Below are 15,278 nucleotides of genomic sequence, written 5' to 3' on the forward strand. Positions count from 1 at the left end.
TTGAATTTAGAAAATCAATTACAAAACTTAGAATCAGTGACCATTCATTGTTAATTGAAAAAGGAAGGCATTTCAAAATTCCTCGCGAAGAGAGACTTTGCAAAAAATGCTAGATGATGAGAAACATTTCTTAATAAATTGTTCTCATAATTCAAATATTAGATTAACATATTTTAATTGCATTAACAGAGAAAGTAATTCATTTGCTAATCTCACTGACAATGACAAAGTTATATATATACTTAACCCATCAACACCAACACAAGTGAATAAACTAGGATCCTTTATAAAAAAAGTCAATGGAACTGAGGACAGGGGACCCTTTAATATTTACCTGAATTTGTGTATATATTTTGAGTTACTTAGTTATTGACTTTATTTGTTTTTGTTGTTGTTATACATGTTATATGTCACAAACTGTAAAGTTTATATGGCAATAAAACTCTGAATTTGATTTTTTTAAAGAATTATAACGATTTCCTTGAAAGATTTTTATAATTCAGCTTTGCCCAATTATTGCATCTACGAAATTGAGTTCACTTGACCAAATAAAACTAATAGAAGTTTGGAAAACGTGTACGTCTTGTATTTTACTGTATCTTATGGTTATAATTATATTTAATGAAAACAAAATCTAAATAAAAATAGTTTTTTATAAGTTTGTACATCTTATGATTTATTTCATTTTTGTCCACAGCTTCAAGATGATGCAACATTTACAGAAATTCAGCATAGCTGCTAGCGATATAAGTACAACTAGAAAAGATTTAGAAAATACACTCTTCAAACTCGAAGGTAATGTTGATATTCTTAACTATTTGATCAAATAAAAAGGTAGGAAGACTTATAATACAAGAAAAGAAAAAAAATGTTCCATGTTTCCAAAGTGTTAGAAATTAAGAGATGGTGGTTGAATACTTTTTTTTAGTTCAGTTGCATATTCCGGGCAAGAGCAGGTTTCCGTTGAATAAAAATGAACCATATTTTTGACTAGACCGACACGCTAAGTCGGATATCTAACGTTCACACGGTAAAAGTCCGCAAGAGGACATGTTACCCCGAACTCCCTGGCAGTTCCAGCTCCGATCCGCATACGGGTCCGCATACTACTCTACACTAGATGGAGTAAAGGAACGGAAACGATCCCTGTACGGAGTTTGATGTTACCCTATCCACTGTTAGATACATCATTCTGACTCCTCATATGCTCTTAATACAGCAAATACTAATGGTTAAGTCTAGTTTGACCCACCAGGGTATCAATCTCTATGCTCTTAATACAGCGTGCTTAGCTGAGAAGCAGCAACTATTGATTGTAAAGTTTAGTTTGATGTATCAATCTCTTAACATCCACCACCTAACTAGAGCACGCGACCACGAGCCTAGCAAACAAAGTAAAAGATTCATAATTCTACCATTAAAGACTAATTCTAATATCCTGTGAACAAAATTACTGTGTTCAAATTGTGGAAAGTATAAATACTTTGAGTTTTTTTGGAAACAAAAACTGCAATTTTTTCATCGTGTGAGCTCCAAGCTTAAAAGTAATAACCTTGAGAATAGACATTTACCAATAGAAAACCATTGTTACATGCACATCATTTTGATATTCACGAAAAGGTCTTCGATTATGTGCTAAAGTTGTCATACTCAATAGTACCCACGAATTGAGGGAAATATAATATTTTCCCATAGTTTCAGCTCTGCATCAGAAAACCTTTAAAAACGTCACAGATAAAAAAAAATGTTTTAAAAACGATTGATGAATTTACTTTTGTTTGTTAACACATCTATATCTTATGCATATTCAGGACGACGCAAAAAAAAGTTAAGTTTTTGCGCCCGTATAAAAGAAGTCATTACCAATAAATTATATGTTCAGCTCTCTAACAATTTTCAAGGCACACAATAACAAATTGTATGGACATTATGACAAAAATGGAAATTATGAAAAAGAAATATGGAAATTTGATATGGGGGAACTTTTTTGATATATAGCTTAACAATCATAATTTTGTTTTTCAGGAAAGCTTTCAAAGCAAATGTCAGTGTCTAGATCCTATAAACAGCCAAATAAAATTGTTAAACTGGGAATGTTTATCATGCTGTATTCTGTTTTTGTATTAATTGGTTTTTATTTTTGTGGAATCAGTATATATAGCCTTGAAAAAGCTAATACGGTAAGTCAAATATTTTTAAATTGTAAGGAAAACCAACTGCATGAAGGCGATGTGTGACAATTAAATTCGTCAATATAAACAGATATAACAAGATGGAGTATGAGTGCTAATTTGTATTTGCAAGGGGGGGGGGGGGGGGATATTATTAAAAGTAAATAACATTGTTTAAGTTTAATCGTAAATGAAATACATATATTTTGCAAATATTCACTAAATATTTAAGCATTATAAAGACTCATTGCGAATAACAGCTTTGTGTATGGTTTTGAGACCATGTCATATTTGGCGATAATTTTCTAGATTTTATGTTTTCGAGTTTTTGTCTCATTAACACATATCTTATGAAGCTTGTTTACGTTCACATTGTATTATTCATTTCTCCCATCACTCATTAAAAGTGTATAAAACAACAGTTTTTATTACAGCGAGAAAGAAAAGTTTTACTTAACCATGCTAACACCTATTAGCATTCTGATAATTGTTGACGTCTGATTTTGATAGTGTTTTTTCAATTATTTTTTGTATTTATTTTTTTCCAAAAAATCCTTCGACGCACGCTGTATCGCTTTTTTAAGAGTTAACTTATAATAATGCCATTCCATAGTCGTTGCGTGTTACTGTAATTTGTTAATTCCTTTTTTGATTGGATAAGCCGAATTATCCAGTCGTTATATTCAATAGTCAATCACTCAACTGAGAAACAACAATGTCAGAAAGATGATATGCCTCAGTAAATGGGTTCCTACATATAGACAAGGTTACAGTTCCTGGAACAGATATTCTACTACCTTTTTTCTACCAGGAACAAGTACTCTTTTCCTTTTATTCCGTTACGAACAAAGGTTCTTTTCCATTTAAGAATATATACTGGAATATTTTTTTCAGTAAAACATGTACTTGTATTCCATACTTATTGTTTTCATTTGAAACTAACATATTATAACGGTTCTTGTATTTCACGACTAAATTGTTTACCTTTGAACACCAAGTTCTATCATAATGTAAAAATTAAAAAAAAAAAAAATACTGAACACAGACGAAAATTCAAAACGTACAGTCCCTAATTAAACGAATGGATAACTACTGTTCTATCCCTGAATTGGTACAGGCATTTTCTTAAGTAGAAAATGGTGAACTTAACCTTGTTTTATTGCTAGCCAACAACCTACTGATATGACAAGGTTAAAAAACGACAAAATAATGTTATTACGTTACAGTACGATATAAACTTAAATCATCTGACGAAAACACAGAGCGGACATGGCAGCGTATATTTATACATACCAAAGTAAAAGAGAGACTATTAAAGTTTTTGAATACTCACAGTAACTGGCAGCTAAACGCAGACATGACTACAACGATCGTTTTTCAATTAACAAGACCCCTTATATTTTGGATCCTCAATGTTCTTTAACTTTGTACTTGTTTTGATATGAACGTCACTGATGAGTCTTATGTAGACGGAACGCACGTCTGGCGTACTAAATTATAATACTGGTACCTTTGATAACTATCTCCCTTTCCTATTTTTAGGAATCAAGTAATTTTCTACATACATCATCATCATTATCGTAAAGATCGTTATCATTATCATCATAAACATTGTTATAGTTATCATTATTATTTTCGTCATCAACGTCATTATTATCATTATAAATATTATCATTATCAGTATTATCATAATCCTTACTTTCATTATCATTATAATTATGATCATTAATATTACCATTATCATTATTATCATCAATATCATTTGTATCATTATTATATATTATCGTTTTATTTTTTTAGAGTACAAAATTACTGCAGACAGTTGACGCTGATGTACGGACAATTCACCGAATGAATGAAAAACTGCAATCTTTTTTTGAAATTGCAATGCATGGTCATATGACGGAAGAACAAGTAGAAACAGTTATCATCATGGTGGCTGATCTCTATGAATATTACCATGGATACCTTTTGACCAATGAAACTATTTTGTCCGTCTTAACATTGGAAACTTGCCATAACGATAGTATGAGAACTTTAAACTATGAAGATACATTGTTTGTGTTCGATCTATTTTTCCTTGTCATAGATCATCGTGTTAATAAACTTGTGAACCGTTTAACGTCAGATGTATTTGTTGAAATTGAAGATCCACTGGTTAGAATAGCGTCTGGAATCAGAGCATCTACATTTCTTCGTGAATGTTATTATTTGCTCTTGATGGGTTGTCGTTTTAATACAGAGTTTGACAGAATAGATTCTTTTTTCAGATATATGAATTATGCCAAAGGTCACATGTCTTCATTGTTTTTCAAAGACTTTACCGACAATACAACTGTTATCATCGAGGCTGTAAATGACTTCATAAAAAAATATCCTTCTATAGACAATTTTGTTCCTAGTAGTAACCAATCATGCTTCGAGGTGATAGATTCTCATCTATCTATCAATGTGTCTCTTCAAGCACTTGATTTTACTCATGAAATGATTCATCAGGAAATACTGATCAAGAAAGTACGTGTCAATCTAGCTGAGAAATATTTAACCATGATTACTTTGCTTGTACTATTTGCGTCTATTATTGTAGCTGCTTTTGCTGTTGTCTATAAATGTAAACTTGAACTTGTAGACGACTTGAAATATTGTGATAACCTGTTAGAACAAGAAATCAATTATGAAAACGAATTTTTCAAGGATACTTTATCAGACGTAATTCCAAGACAATTATTTTCGTCTTTAGATTTTGACTTTGATTTCAAAGAGAAAAAATCTTACAAAGAACCAGATTATGAGAATCTTTCAGATGAAGTATTTCATAGAGAGTCCTCAACAACAAATATTTCCAACAATAGATGGTACGGTGCTAATTATGGGCATTCAACACCTGCAGACATAAGAATGAGACATTCACGCGGTGAGCGATGCAGCTCGTCTATACATGTACATCGACGAATCGAGGATGTCACTCTTGATGACCCCTACTACCAAGAGGTCACCGTGATGATGATTGACATTGCAAACTTCAATCGTTTGTTAAATTACTTGTCGGCAAACGAAGTTGTCAACGTTGTGACTTATATGACACGACTTATAGATGACAGAGCGTCTTTCTATGATGTTTTCATAGCCTCGAAAGGAACCTCATCATACACGGTTATTTCAGGTGACCATTTATAAATTACTTATATGGGTTACTTTATCAACATTTTTTTTTAAATTATCGTTAAAAAAACTTGAAATTAACGATATAATTTCATCATCCCAAAGTTTTTACCTGTATTTTTCAACGATAAATCAAGAAATATTTAAAAAAAAAAAATATTTGTCTTGAACGGCAGTTTCTTAGAATTACACGATTTTGCATGTAATTTACATAATATTCAATGAAATTTAAAAAACGATAAACAAAATGCATGTAGCTTTTATACTTTCTTCAATGTATAGTATATTAAAGATCTGGTAAACAGACTGAGTAAAATGGATAGAATACACGTAAATATCTCCTTCAAAATATTCGATAACAGTTCTTTATTATGCCATCTCTACGAAATTTGTCTAATGATTTCTTTTTAAGGTGATTTAAAGTTTGGTATTCCTGTTTTTGTTTGTTTTATTTGATGAAACAGGTTTTACCATTTCGTTTCGATAATTTATTATCATACACCGTGTGGGTAAAACAGGCACCTGAAGAGGTAAAGCACATAAGAAGGTCAAATACGACCAACGTGTGAATAAATACATCAAAAGGTCAAATACGTGTTACCTTGTTAAGGTTTTTTGCATGACCATTCTTGATTTTCGACGGGCTAAATTGCACAAATGCTAATTTTAAAAATCTGTGAGATTTTTGTTGTCTCAATGTGTATTAATTGATACTTATTAGTGTGTTTTATAGGGTTTTACATTTAAAATATCGAAAGTGGGTCAAAACTGTTAGGAATTTTGGTTCTAAATGCTTTTCAACTTCGTACTTTATTTGGCCTTTTAACATTTTTTGTATTCGAGCGTCACTGATGAGTCTTTTGAAGACGAAACGCGCGTCTGGCGTGTATACTAAATTTAGCCCTGGTATCTATGCTGAGTTTATTCATATAATTGAGAAATGAAGATCAAGCAAAAAAGAAGCATACGAACACAAAACAGAAAACTTATTTAGAAAAAAAGTTTATATATGCTTTTGTTAAATCCGTTTACAGAAAACTTATAATACCATTTTGTTTCATTATAAAGGTTTCACAGAAGAGCAAAGATGTTACCATGCATCACATATAGCCAATATGGCGTTGGATGTCAGTGTTTCATGTGGAGATTTAGAGATAGATAGTGTGCCAGATTGCAAATTACGCCTACGTATTGGTATTCATACAGGTAGGTAATGTCTCAATGGTGCTTTGTTTTTATTTGTAAACGTATTTAGGCCATGCTTATTTTGTTTTTGCTAGACATGGATTTTGGTCTCTTGTGGAGAGTTAGCACATTGACAATTATACCACATTTTCTTTAAATGAAGTCAAATTACACATGACAGGGAAACACACACACAAATTTAAACCTCAAACATAATATATCGTTTAGTTCGAAGCCATTTTTTGGCGTAAAACTATATCTTGTTCTATGGATCTCGAAAAAAACAATAAGTCAGTATAGATAAATAAAAGGCAACAATTGTATATCGCGCTGTTCAAAAGTCAAAAATCAATTGAAAGAAAACAAATCAAGGTTACAAACTAAAACCGTCGGAAACACATCAATTATCAGCGTAAAACAACGGAACACCGAAATGCAACAAAAACAAACGCCAACATACATAGAAACGGACTATTTGACGACAACTGATTTATGCCTGACAGTATAGGACCAAATTATGATATTGGATAATTCTAATTTGTAAAAGTTCCTCCTCGCGATATTACATGCAGTATAAAAAAAACAGTGAATATATTCCAAATCGATCTATTTAACATCTGGAAAAGGGATAAGAGAATAGAAATAGAAAAGCGAACACACACAACCATAAACAAACTCATTAAAACAATGAGATACAACTCATGTTTAACCATCTGAAGCTATTTACTTTATGAAGGAACCTTAGTCTAATCTTCATCTTATAATCTTATTTATAACATATGATCTATTTTGTAGATTCCAGTTGCGCTTCAATAGTAACGCAACCAAAGACAAGATTTCGCATATATGGGGGTATATTGAAAACGGTACAGACACTACAAAAATCCTCATTTCGTAAGTTATTACTGGTTTATATCTGTGTTTATTATAGGGAATAAAATTTAAATATTAAACGAGAGTTGATATCAAGCGATATTCAATTCTCACTCGTTATGAAACCGATAATTGTCCTTTTTTCTTTCTATAATAATCACAATATATGTTATTTTTTATCGATAATAATTCCTGTCGGTTCATATAGAAACTGATTTATTTTTCGCTGGCGGTTGCATTTAAAATAGTGTAAAAATGTATACTCTATACGTTTACATCTCAAATTCAAAAATTTTGATTAAGCAAAGTTGTCAAACTATCTAAAGTTGTTTTAAAAATACTAGTTTGACCGCAAAGAGATTTCAAAGAGATCGTTACGCAGAGATGCAAACTGAAATATTTGCAAAGGCAAAGTGACGAAGTCATAAATGATGTATAGTTATTTTATCATTCAATGTTATAAATACATATTTTACAAATATGGTCTAATGTATTTACTGACATTTGTTCAGACATTAAATCCGTATTCAGCTACTCAGTTGATGAATCTAAATGTTTTTTTAAGAATTGAATGCTTTTTTTTGTAACTTCATTTGGGTGTAAAAGCATTGACCGAAGTACATTTTATATGAAGCGAAGGTCAACGCTTTTACAACCATATGAAGTTACAAAAAGAAACATTCAATACTAATAATTACATTTTTTTTTAGCTAGGCTTGATTTATGACACAAATTTTATCATTTTTTTTTCATTTAATTCACCTGTGCACTTTATGTAAAATGCAATTGCTTAAGGAATAACACTTGATGTGTAGTTAGCCAATCCGAATAACGTATTATAATGAAACATATTACATTTAATGTAATTATTAGGGTATGATGATAAGTTTTTCTTTTCATTTTAGCGAACAAAATACAGATTAGTGATAATACGTATAAACTACTGTCACGTGACCGAGTTTACAACACACAGAAAAGGGGTTATATAGATTTAAAGGTATATTATTATATAATGTTTATGAGTTGACAATCATGTACAGCGGTTTACTACTGTACCCTTTATTTATATGTGATTGTCACATCTCACTAAGGACTTCTAAACAATTGGAGGTCTTTACTATTTATTGGTTCCTTAAACTACACAAAACCCTTCAAAATCGTTTCTTTTCGGCTACAAGTATGTAATCTACAACTAAATTTCTCTGTCTTTTATCAAGTTCTATCTTATTCTTTTGTTTCAGAAATTAGTTATTACGGATTGTAATTATAAAGTATAAGCAAAAAATATAATCTAATTTATCTCTCGAGGGGAAAAATCTTTAGATCTTTAGACAAATTGCTTGTAATTAAAGACCTTTCAAATTCGACGAAAGCCAAGTTTTTTTATTCCTACACTGTGTACACCGAATGTGACCTACCGAATTAGACTATTTACCGGATTTGTAATCACATAAGCAACACGACGGGTGCCACATGTGGAGCAGGATCTGCTTACCCTTCCGGAGCACCTGAGATCACCCCTAGTTTTTGGTGGGGTTCGTGTTGTTTATTCTTTAGTTTTCTATGTTGTGTCGTGTGTACTATTGTTTTTCTGTTTTTCTTTTTCATTTTTAGCCTTGGCGTTGTCAGATTGTTTTAGATTTATGAGTTTGACTGTCCCTTTGGTATCTTTCGTCCATCTTTTTCCATACAATCTAATGAAATAGTAATTTACCATCTAATCAAATAGTTTTCCGAAAAGTATGATAGCAAGTATAAATGTATGATGTTTACAGCAACGGTCCTAACGTCCGCGTCTTTCATACTTCTTTATAGATATGTTTACTTAAAGGCTTCAGCATATTCAGTTGTTTTATTGCTTTTGTGATATATTTCAGAATGGAAAGAAAATTTGTACTCACTGGTTACTAGGGAAACGTGTTTCTGTCGTTTCTGTGGCACCAGAATTGAATTACAGACGTCGTAGTACCATCGTTCATCCTATTGAATTGGAACAGAAGCCTTTATATGAATTTGACGCAGAGGAAGGAATGCCTCCAGCATGGACGCATGCTCATCTTTTTCAACCTGACGATCCCACAATGCCTCACTGTTCTTTCCAGAGTATGTCGGATCTATCGTCATCACGACGCTACAGAACACAGGGAAACGTGTTGTTTGAAGAGACCGTGATATGAGAACCATGTATTAATATACAATTATTATATATTTTATAAATATTTTATTTTTTATAACTGTCTCCAAATTGTAGTTGGAATATAAAACTATTGATAATGGCTGAAATTCTCTACAAAAAACATCAAGTGATCTAAATTGACCTTAAGTTACCCAAAATTGGTCTTTTATTGTTGATGTAAATGATCCCCTGTTTAGTAAACTACTCTTTTCATGCGTAAGGATCAATGGCACTCGTATGGCAGCGTTGATGTATAAAATATAACGTACAGACGATTAGGAATATACGTGTTGTTGGATATTTTCTGTCTGTCTGTGAATAGTGAAATGATTTCTGGCATTACCCATTTTTTCGTTGTTCAAGGTATCATCTTATTCATTTGATTTATCGAATTGATATAGTATTGTTATATAGTTCTTGTAATAGATGAAACACCTACTACTTAACATAAAATTACTAACCATGTTTGCTCCCTATCCTCAAAAAAGTTGTAAGGGTTCCGCGGAACCCATTAAAAATTTGTCTCTCCTACTTGTTCTGTTAGTCGCAGCCTCAACAAAAATGAGGAGGAAAAAAAAATAAAATTATTCGTCAATTCAAGACTTATCAGTGATGCTCAAATTAAACTAGTTAGAAAGTTGAACAAGTTCAAAGTTCAAAGAACATTGATGACCAAAAATGTGCCAAATACGGCGAAGATTGTCTATGCGGAAATAAGAAAATCCTTAGTATTTCGAATAATTCATACTTTTTCAAAGACCTTATAGTTAATATGAATGACAACACCGAAATGTTGATTACTGGGTTGGTGATACACTCCGGAACGAAACGTCCACCAGCAGTGACATCGATCAAGTGGTGTAAATAGTTATAAAAGGTACCAGGATTATAACTTAATACACCAGACGTGCGTTTCGTCTACATAAGACTCATCAGTGACGCTCAGATCAAAATCGTTAGAGAGCCAAAAAATTAAAAAGTTGAAGAATATTGATAAACCAAAATTCAAAAAAGGTTGTGTGAAATACGGCTAAGGTTATCTATGTCTGGGATAAGAAAATCCTTAATAAGTCGAATAATTCATACTTTTTCAAACAGTAAATTTATAAAAATTACCATATACTAATTGATATGCATGCTAACACCGAAGTGCTGACTACTGGGTTTAAACTTGTGAAGATAGTTGACAAACAGGCAATGAACGAACTGCCATTACAACCAATTTTTCAAGTATAAAAGACTTTATGATATGACATAAACACATTTCGACCAAGTGCTTGATTTCTTTATTGACAACATATGTGTTACGTTTGAAGGACGGTTTTTTTTAACAGAATGTCGGCATTCCAATGAGAACCAATTGTGTTCTTCTTCTTTCAGACTTGTTCTTTCTCGTTATGTGGTTGACCACATACAGGAACTCCTTAGGAATAAGATAAGAAGTGAGCAATATCCTTGAACTATATATATAGGTGATGTTCTCTCACATACAACAGATACAGTTAAGTCTCACTAAGTAATTCAAAATTTGGTGACTTTAATAAACGCATCTATCCCATCAACTAGCGATAGGGATGCAACAGATACAGTTAAGTCTGCCTCATATCTTGATTTACATGTAGAAATTGCCAATTAGGGTAGCTTGAAAACAAAACTTACGACCAAGGTGATTACAGCTTCCCAACTGTGAACTTTCCATTTCTATGTAGAAACATTCCAACAGAGCCTGCATACGGAGTATATATCTCCCAATTGATACAATAGTCTTAACATCATTTCCTTCAAAGAGGATTGGTGCTCACAGGGAAGCTATTAAATCAAGAGTTCCAAATGGCAGAGTTGAAAGAATCCCTTCGTAAATTTTACGGACGCAACCACAAGTTGGTTGACCGTTATGGAATAACAGTTTCACAGATGATCTCGGATATGTTCCGTATGTCGTATATACAATCCACTTCCTTTTTCACCACGAATGTGACCTACCGAATTAGATTATTTACCAGGTTTGTAATAACATGAGCAACATGACTGGTGCCACAAGTGGCGCAGGATCTGCTTACCCATCCGAAGCACATGAGATCATCCCCAGTTTTTGGTAGGGTTCGTATTGCTTAAGGTGGTATGGGTGTCTTCCTCCATCTTGGATCGTAAAAAACAGAGAACCAAAGGTCCATATTTTCTATCAAATTAGCAAAATATGATGCAGGACCGCAGATATTTAATGTGAATTTTCATTTAAAAGAACAACCAATTTATAATAATATAACTTATAAATATTAATATTTTAACAAATGTTGATTATTTTTGGTTGTTTTAATTTATTTGGTAAATTGGCATTTTCAGGGGAGGTAACTCTCAAATAGTTCATTTTCTGAGGGATTCATCATGGAATTTTCCTATTTTGTATTTTAGCCTGAAAAAACGTACGGTGACCCTTTCTTTTCTTTTGATATTCTCAAAGCATTGTCTGAAAGCTATCTTTTCCTTAAGTATCAAACAATTCTAACATTTTGTTTAGTTTCTAATCACAAAATGTTGTTTTTTGCTACATATAATCCATACAAAATATGTCATTTTTTCACGTCCTGTAGCTTGATAAAATTCGCGGTGACCCATCATTTTTATTATATGTTTCAACATTTAATGAATGGCTATTATTTATTTTGAATTTATTGAACCATAAAACTAATTTTTGACTCTTCACTTTGAATAATCCGCGAAGCGGATTATGTAAAATGTGAAGAGTCAAAAATTAGTTTTATGGTTCAATAAAATCAAAATAAATTATTGCCATTCATTATAAATAAATTTTCATCAAGAATAAGGCTCAAAGAACTTTTTATATTAGTTATATTAACAAAAACAACATACACACATGTTGGCGTATGAATACACAACGTCAGAGTGGGCGTGTAGCCATAAAAATTGACAACATTGAAAATAAAACTAATAATTTTAACAAATGAGAAGACAGTAAATACACCAAATTTATTTATATATCAATAGATTCTACGTTTTGGCAAAGTATGAACAAATTCTATCATTTTTATTTTAGACTCCTATACCACCTTAAACCTTAGTTTTCTATGTTGTGTCTTGTGTACCTTAGTTTTCTATGTTGTGTCTTGTGTACTATTATTTGTTTGTTTGTTTTATTACACATTTTCAGTCTTGGCGTTGTCAGTCAATTTTCGATATATAAGTTTGACTGTTCCTTTGGAATCTTTCGCCCCTCTTTTGATACAAGCTAAAGAAGAAATTGCCATATAATTGTTCGAAATCTCAATCCTTTCATTTTTAATCTCGATAAGAAGATTAAGAAAAAACACACAAAAGAGTTTACAATATTAACAGTATAATAAAGGCACTCAAAAGTAAACAAATACTGTTCTGAAACGGTCATTTTGATCTGAACAGCTTTTAAAAGGACAAACAATAAAATATTTCAATCAATTTTTAGTCTTTACCATTGCAATATATTCATTAATATTGAGACAATTCGCTTGCAGTCGCTTAACGTCTAAGGATATGTTTTGTCTATGTTTAACGGTTCAGAAGGTGATATTTACCGATATTCTATGTTAACAAATACTAAACATTGTCATATTCATTTTCTTCTGTAGCTATGTTTTTATCCCTGTATGTTTGTTGGCTTTCAATTTTGTATATCTAAGTGTATGTGGGTCTTGTTTACGATTTAACATTTTGATTAAAGCAACAGTTTGATGCCAAAAATGCCAAGGCTAAAAACACCAAAACTGCCTGTGTTAGTCACAGTACTAGTACCTGATAATTGAAACATTTCAAATCTGACAGTTCTAAATGCCCACAATTTTTCCTCTACAGTTTAAGCTATCGCATTGTGAAAAGTAAAATAATAAAATATCAAACTCCCGAGTAAAATTCAAAACGGAAAGTCCCTTATCAAACGGCTAAATCAAAAGCTTAAACACATCAAACGAATGGATAACAACTGTTCCTGACTTGGTATAGCCATTTTCTAAATTCTATAAATGTAATCGTGAGATAACTTCGATGCCTGATGGACTTTTTGAGATTTGCATGGACCTTGCAAGTCCTTGTAAGTATTTCAAAAATCAAAGTCATTTCGGACTATATTCATGCATTCCATTAATTTTGAATGCCAATTTCGAACTTCAGTTTTCCTAGTATAAATTTCATGTATGGAGGCTGTTAAGATTCTAATGTTTAAGATCATGGTATTATAATACATTGGATGACAGAATTTAAGTTACTTCACCAGTTTCAGAAGCATGTATAGTTATTCAACCAGCACATATTTCTTCAATAAGGTATGTGGCAGTTGTAAATATCAAAGCTAGGCAAAGTGATGATTAGTTTTTCATAATTCATATTTGTCAAGTTAACTACATTGTATTTTTATGTCATTTTAATTGTTATTCTCTGTCAGGATTTTGTAAAGGTTGGCTTAAGTATAAAAAAATCTGCATCTCGTGATTGTATTGATATGCAGGCGAGACGTAAATACCAAGTAAAACTGCGAGCTACTGCTCACTGATGGTACCCCAGCCGAAATATTTCGGTAAACAGGAAGTTATAGAGGGATGAATCTGGAAACTCATCACACGGATATATATTAACCCTGAAACCAAATTTCAGTTATCCTTGTACCCTCTGTATCTTTCCATACAAATCAAAGTAATGGTCTATCCTCAATTATATATTTGGCTAGACTTAAAATTATATTTTATTATATTATATTAATCCACCATTTTTCTACATTTGAAAATGCCTGTACCAAGTCAGGGATATGATAGTTCTCGTACATTCGTTTTTGATGCGCTTTGTTATTTGATTTTGCCATGTGATTATGGACTTTCCGAATTGATTTTCCTCAAATTGTGATTTTACTTTTTCCTATACTTTGATGACAATTTGTTGGTGGTTAATGCCACTTCCAACACTTTTGGCTATATTATGGCTGACAGTGTGTAATTGCATAAAGCAGAAAATCAGAAGAGAGCAACCAACATTCTGCAGAACAACTGGCAGTCCTCGTCAATTAAGATCCAATATGATTCCCCGTCTCACCAGGTGTTCAAACTAACAACTTCAGTGTTGACAGGCCAATTATTGATACTAGTATACTGTAGATTTATTAATATTCGTTGGATACCAATTTTCGTGGATTTTGTGGGTACAAGGGAACCACGAATCTAAATATTCATGGAATTGCAATTTTTAAAAGGAAAGTATCCAGTCCTTGTCTAAACCACGAAATTAAATATCCATTAATATGCAAGTTTTCCTCAAACCACGACAATGGGTACCCACGAAAATAATTGATTCCACAGTAGACACTCTACCACCCAAGACAAATCGTTTTCATCGAGTTTAAAACCTTTAAAACGATCAACAAATATCAATGTAGCCAAGATGAGATTTATTTATTTTCTCTTTCAACACAAAATCAGCAGCCAGATTAAAGGTAAATGTCTACCCAACTGATAATGTCAATATAATTATAAGGAACTCAATATTTACAACATTGCTGTATTGTTCATAACTGCTCATTGTTCACACCAGAGACAATCATGAGACTGGACATGAGTCCTGGTAATGATTTATTCTTGTCATGTACTGCAATGTCAGTAATTTTTGTATGCACTTATTAATGTGATTCTTTAAACATTTCAAGAATTGGGATCACTTGTTGTGTTTAAAGAAAT

At 32.0% G+C, this 15,278-nt stretch overlaps 1 protein-coding gene across 1 annotated transcript; it reads left to right on the forward strand.

Moving 5' to 3' along the window:
- Positions 1-700: 700 nt before the first annotated feature.
- LOC134692316 (uncharacterized) lies at positions 701-9,568 on the forward strand. Its single transcript, XM_063552766.1, has 7 exons — positions 701-795; positions 2,026-2,180; positions 3,972-5,334; positions 6,402-6,539; positions 7,314-7,412; positions 8,297-8,388; positions 9,269-9,568. The coding sequence occupies exons 1-7, from the start codon at positions 705-707 to the stop codon at positions 9,566-9,568; spliced, it is 2,238 nt and encodes a 745-aa protein (XP_063408836.1). The 5' UTR covers positions 701-704.
- Positions 9,569-15,278: the final 5,710 nt, after the last annotated feature.

Source organism: Mytilus trossulus, chromosome 12 (genome assembly GCF_036588685.1).
Source record: "Mytilus trossulus isolate FHL-02 chromosome 12, PNRI_Mtr1.1.1.hap1, whole genome shotgun sequence".
Classification (NCBI taxonomy): domain Eukaryota; kingdom Metazoa; phylum Mollusca; class Bivalvia; order Mytilida; family Mytilidae; genus Mytilus; species Mytilus trossulus.

What these genes read in the sequence shown, in the direction of transcription:
- LOC134692316 (XM_063552766.1), top strand. Translation starts at nt 705, where the DNA reads ATGATGCAACATTTACAGAAATTCAGCATAGCTGCTAGCGATATAAGT. An exon ending in GCCTTGAAAAAGCTAATACG is followed by an intron (nt 2,181 to 3,971) that starts GTAAGTCAAATA and finishes TTATTTTTTTAG; the next exon opens with AGTACAAAATTACTGCAGAC. An exon ending in ATCATACACGGTTATTTCAG is followed by an intron (nt 5,335 to 6,401) that starts GTGACCATTTAT and finishes TTCATTATAAAG; the next exon opens with GTTTCACAGAAGAGCAAAGA.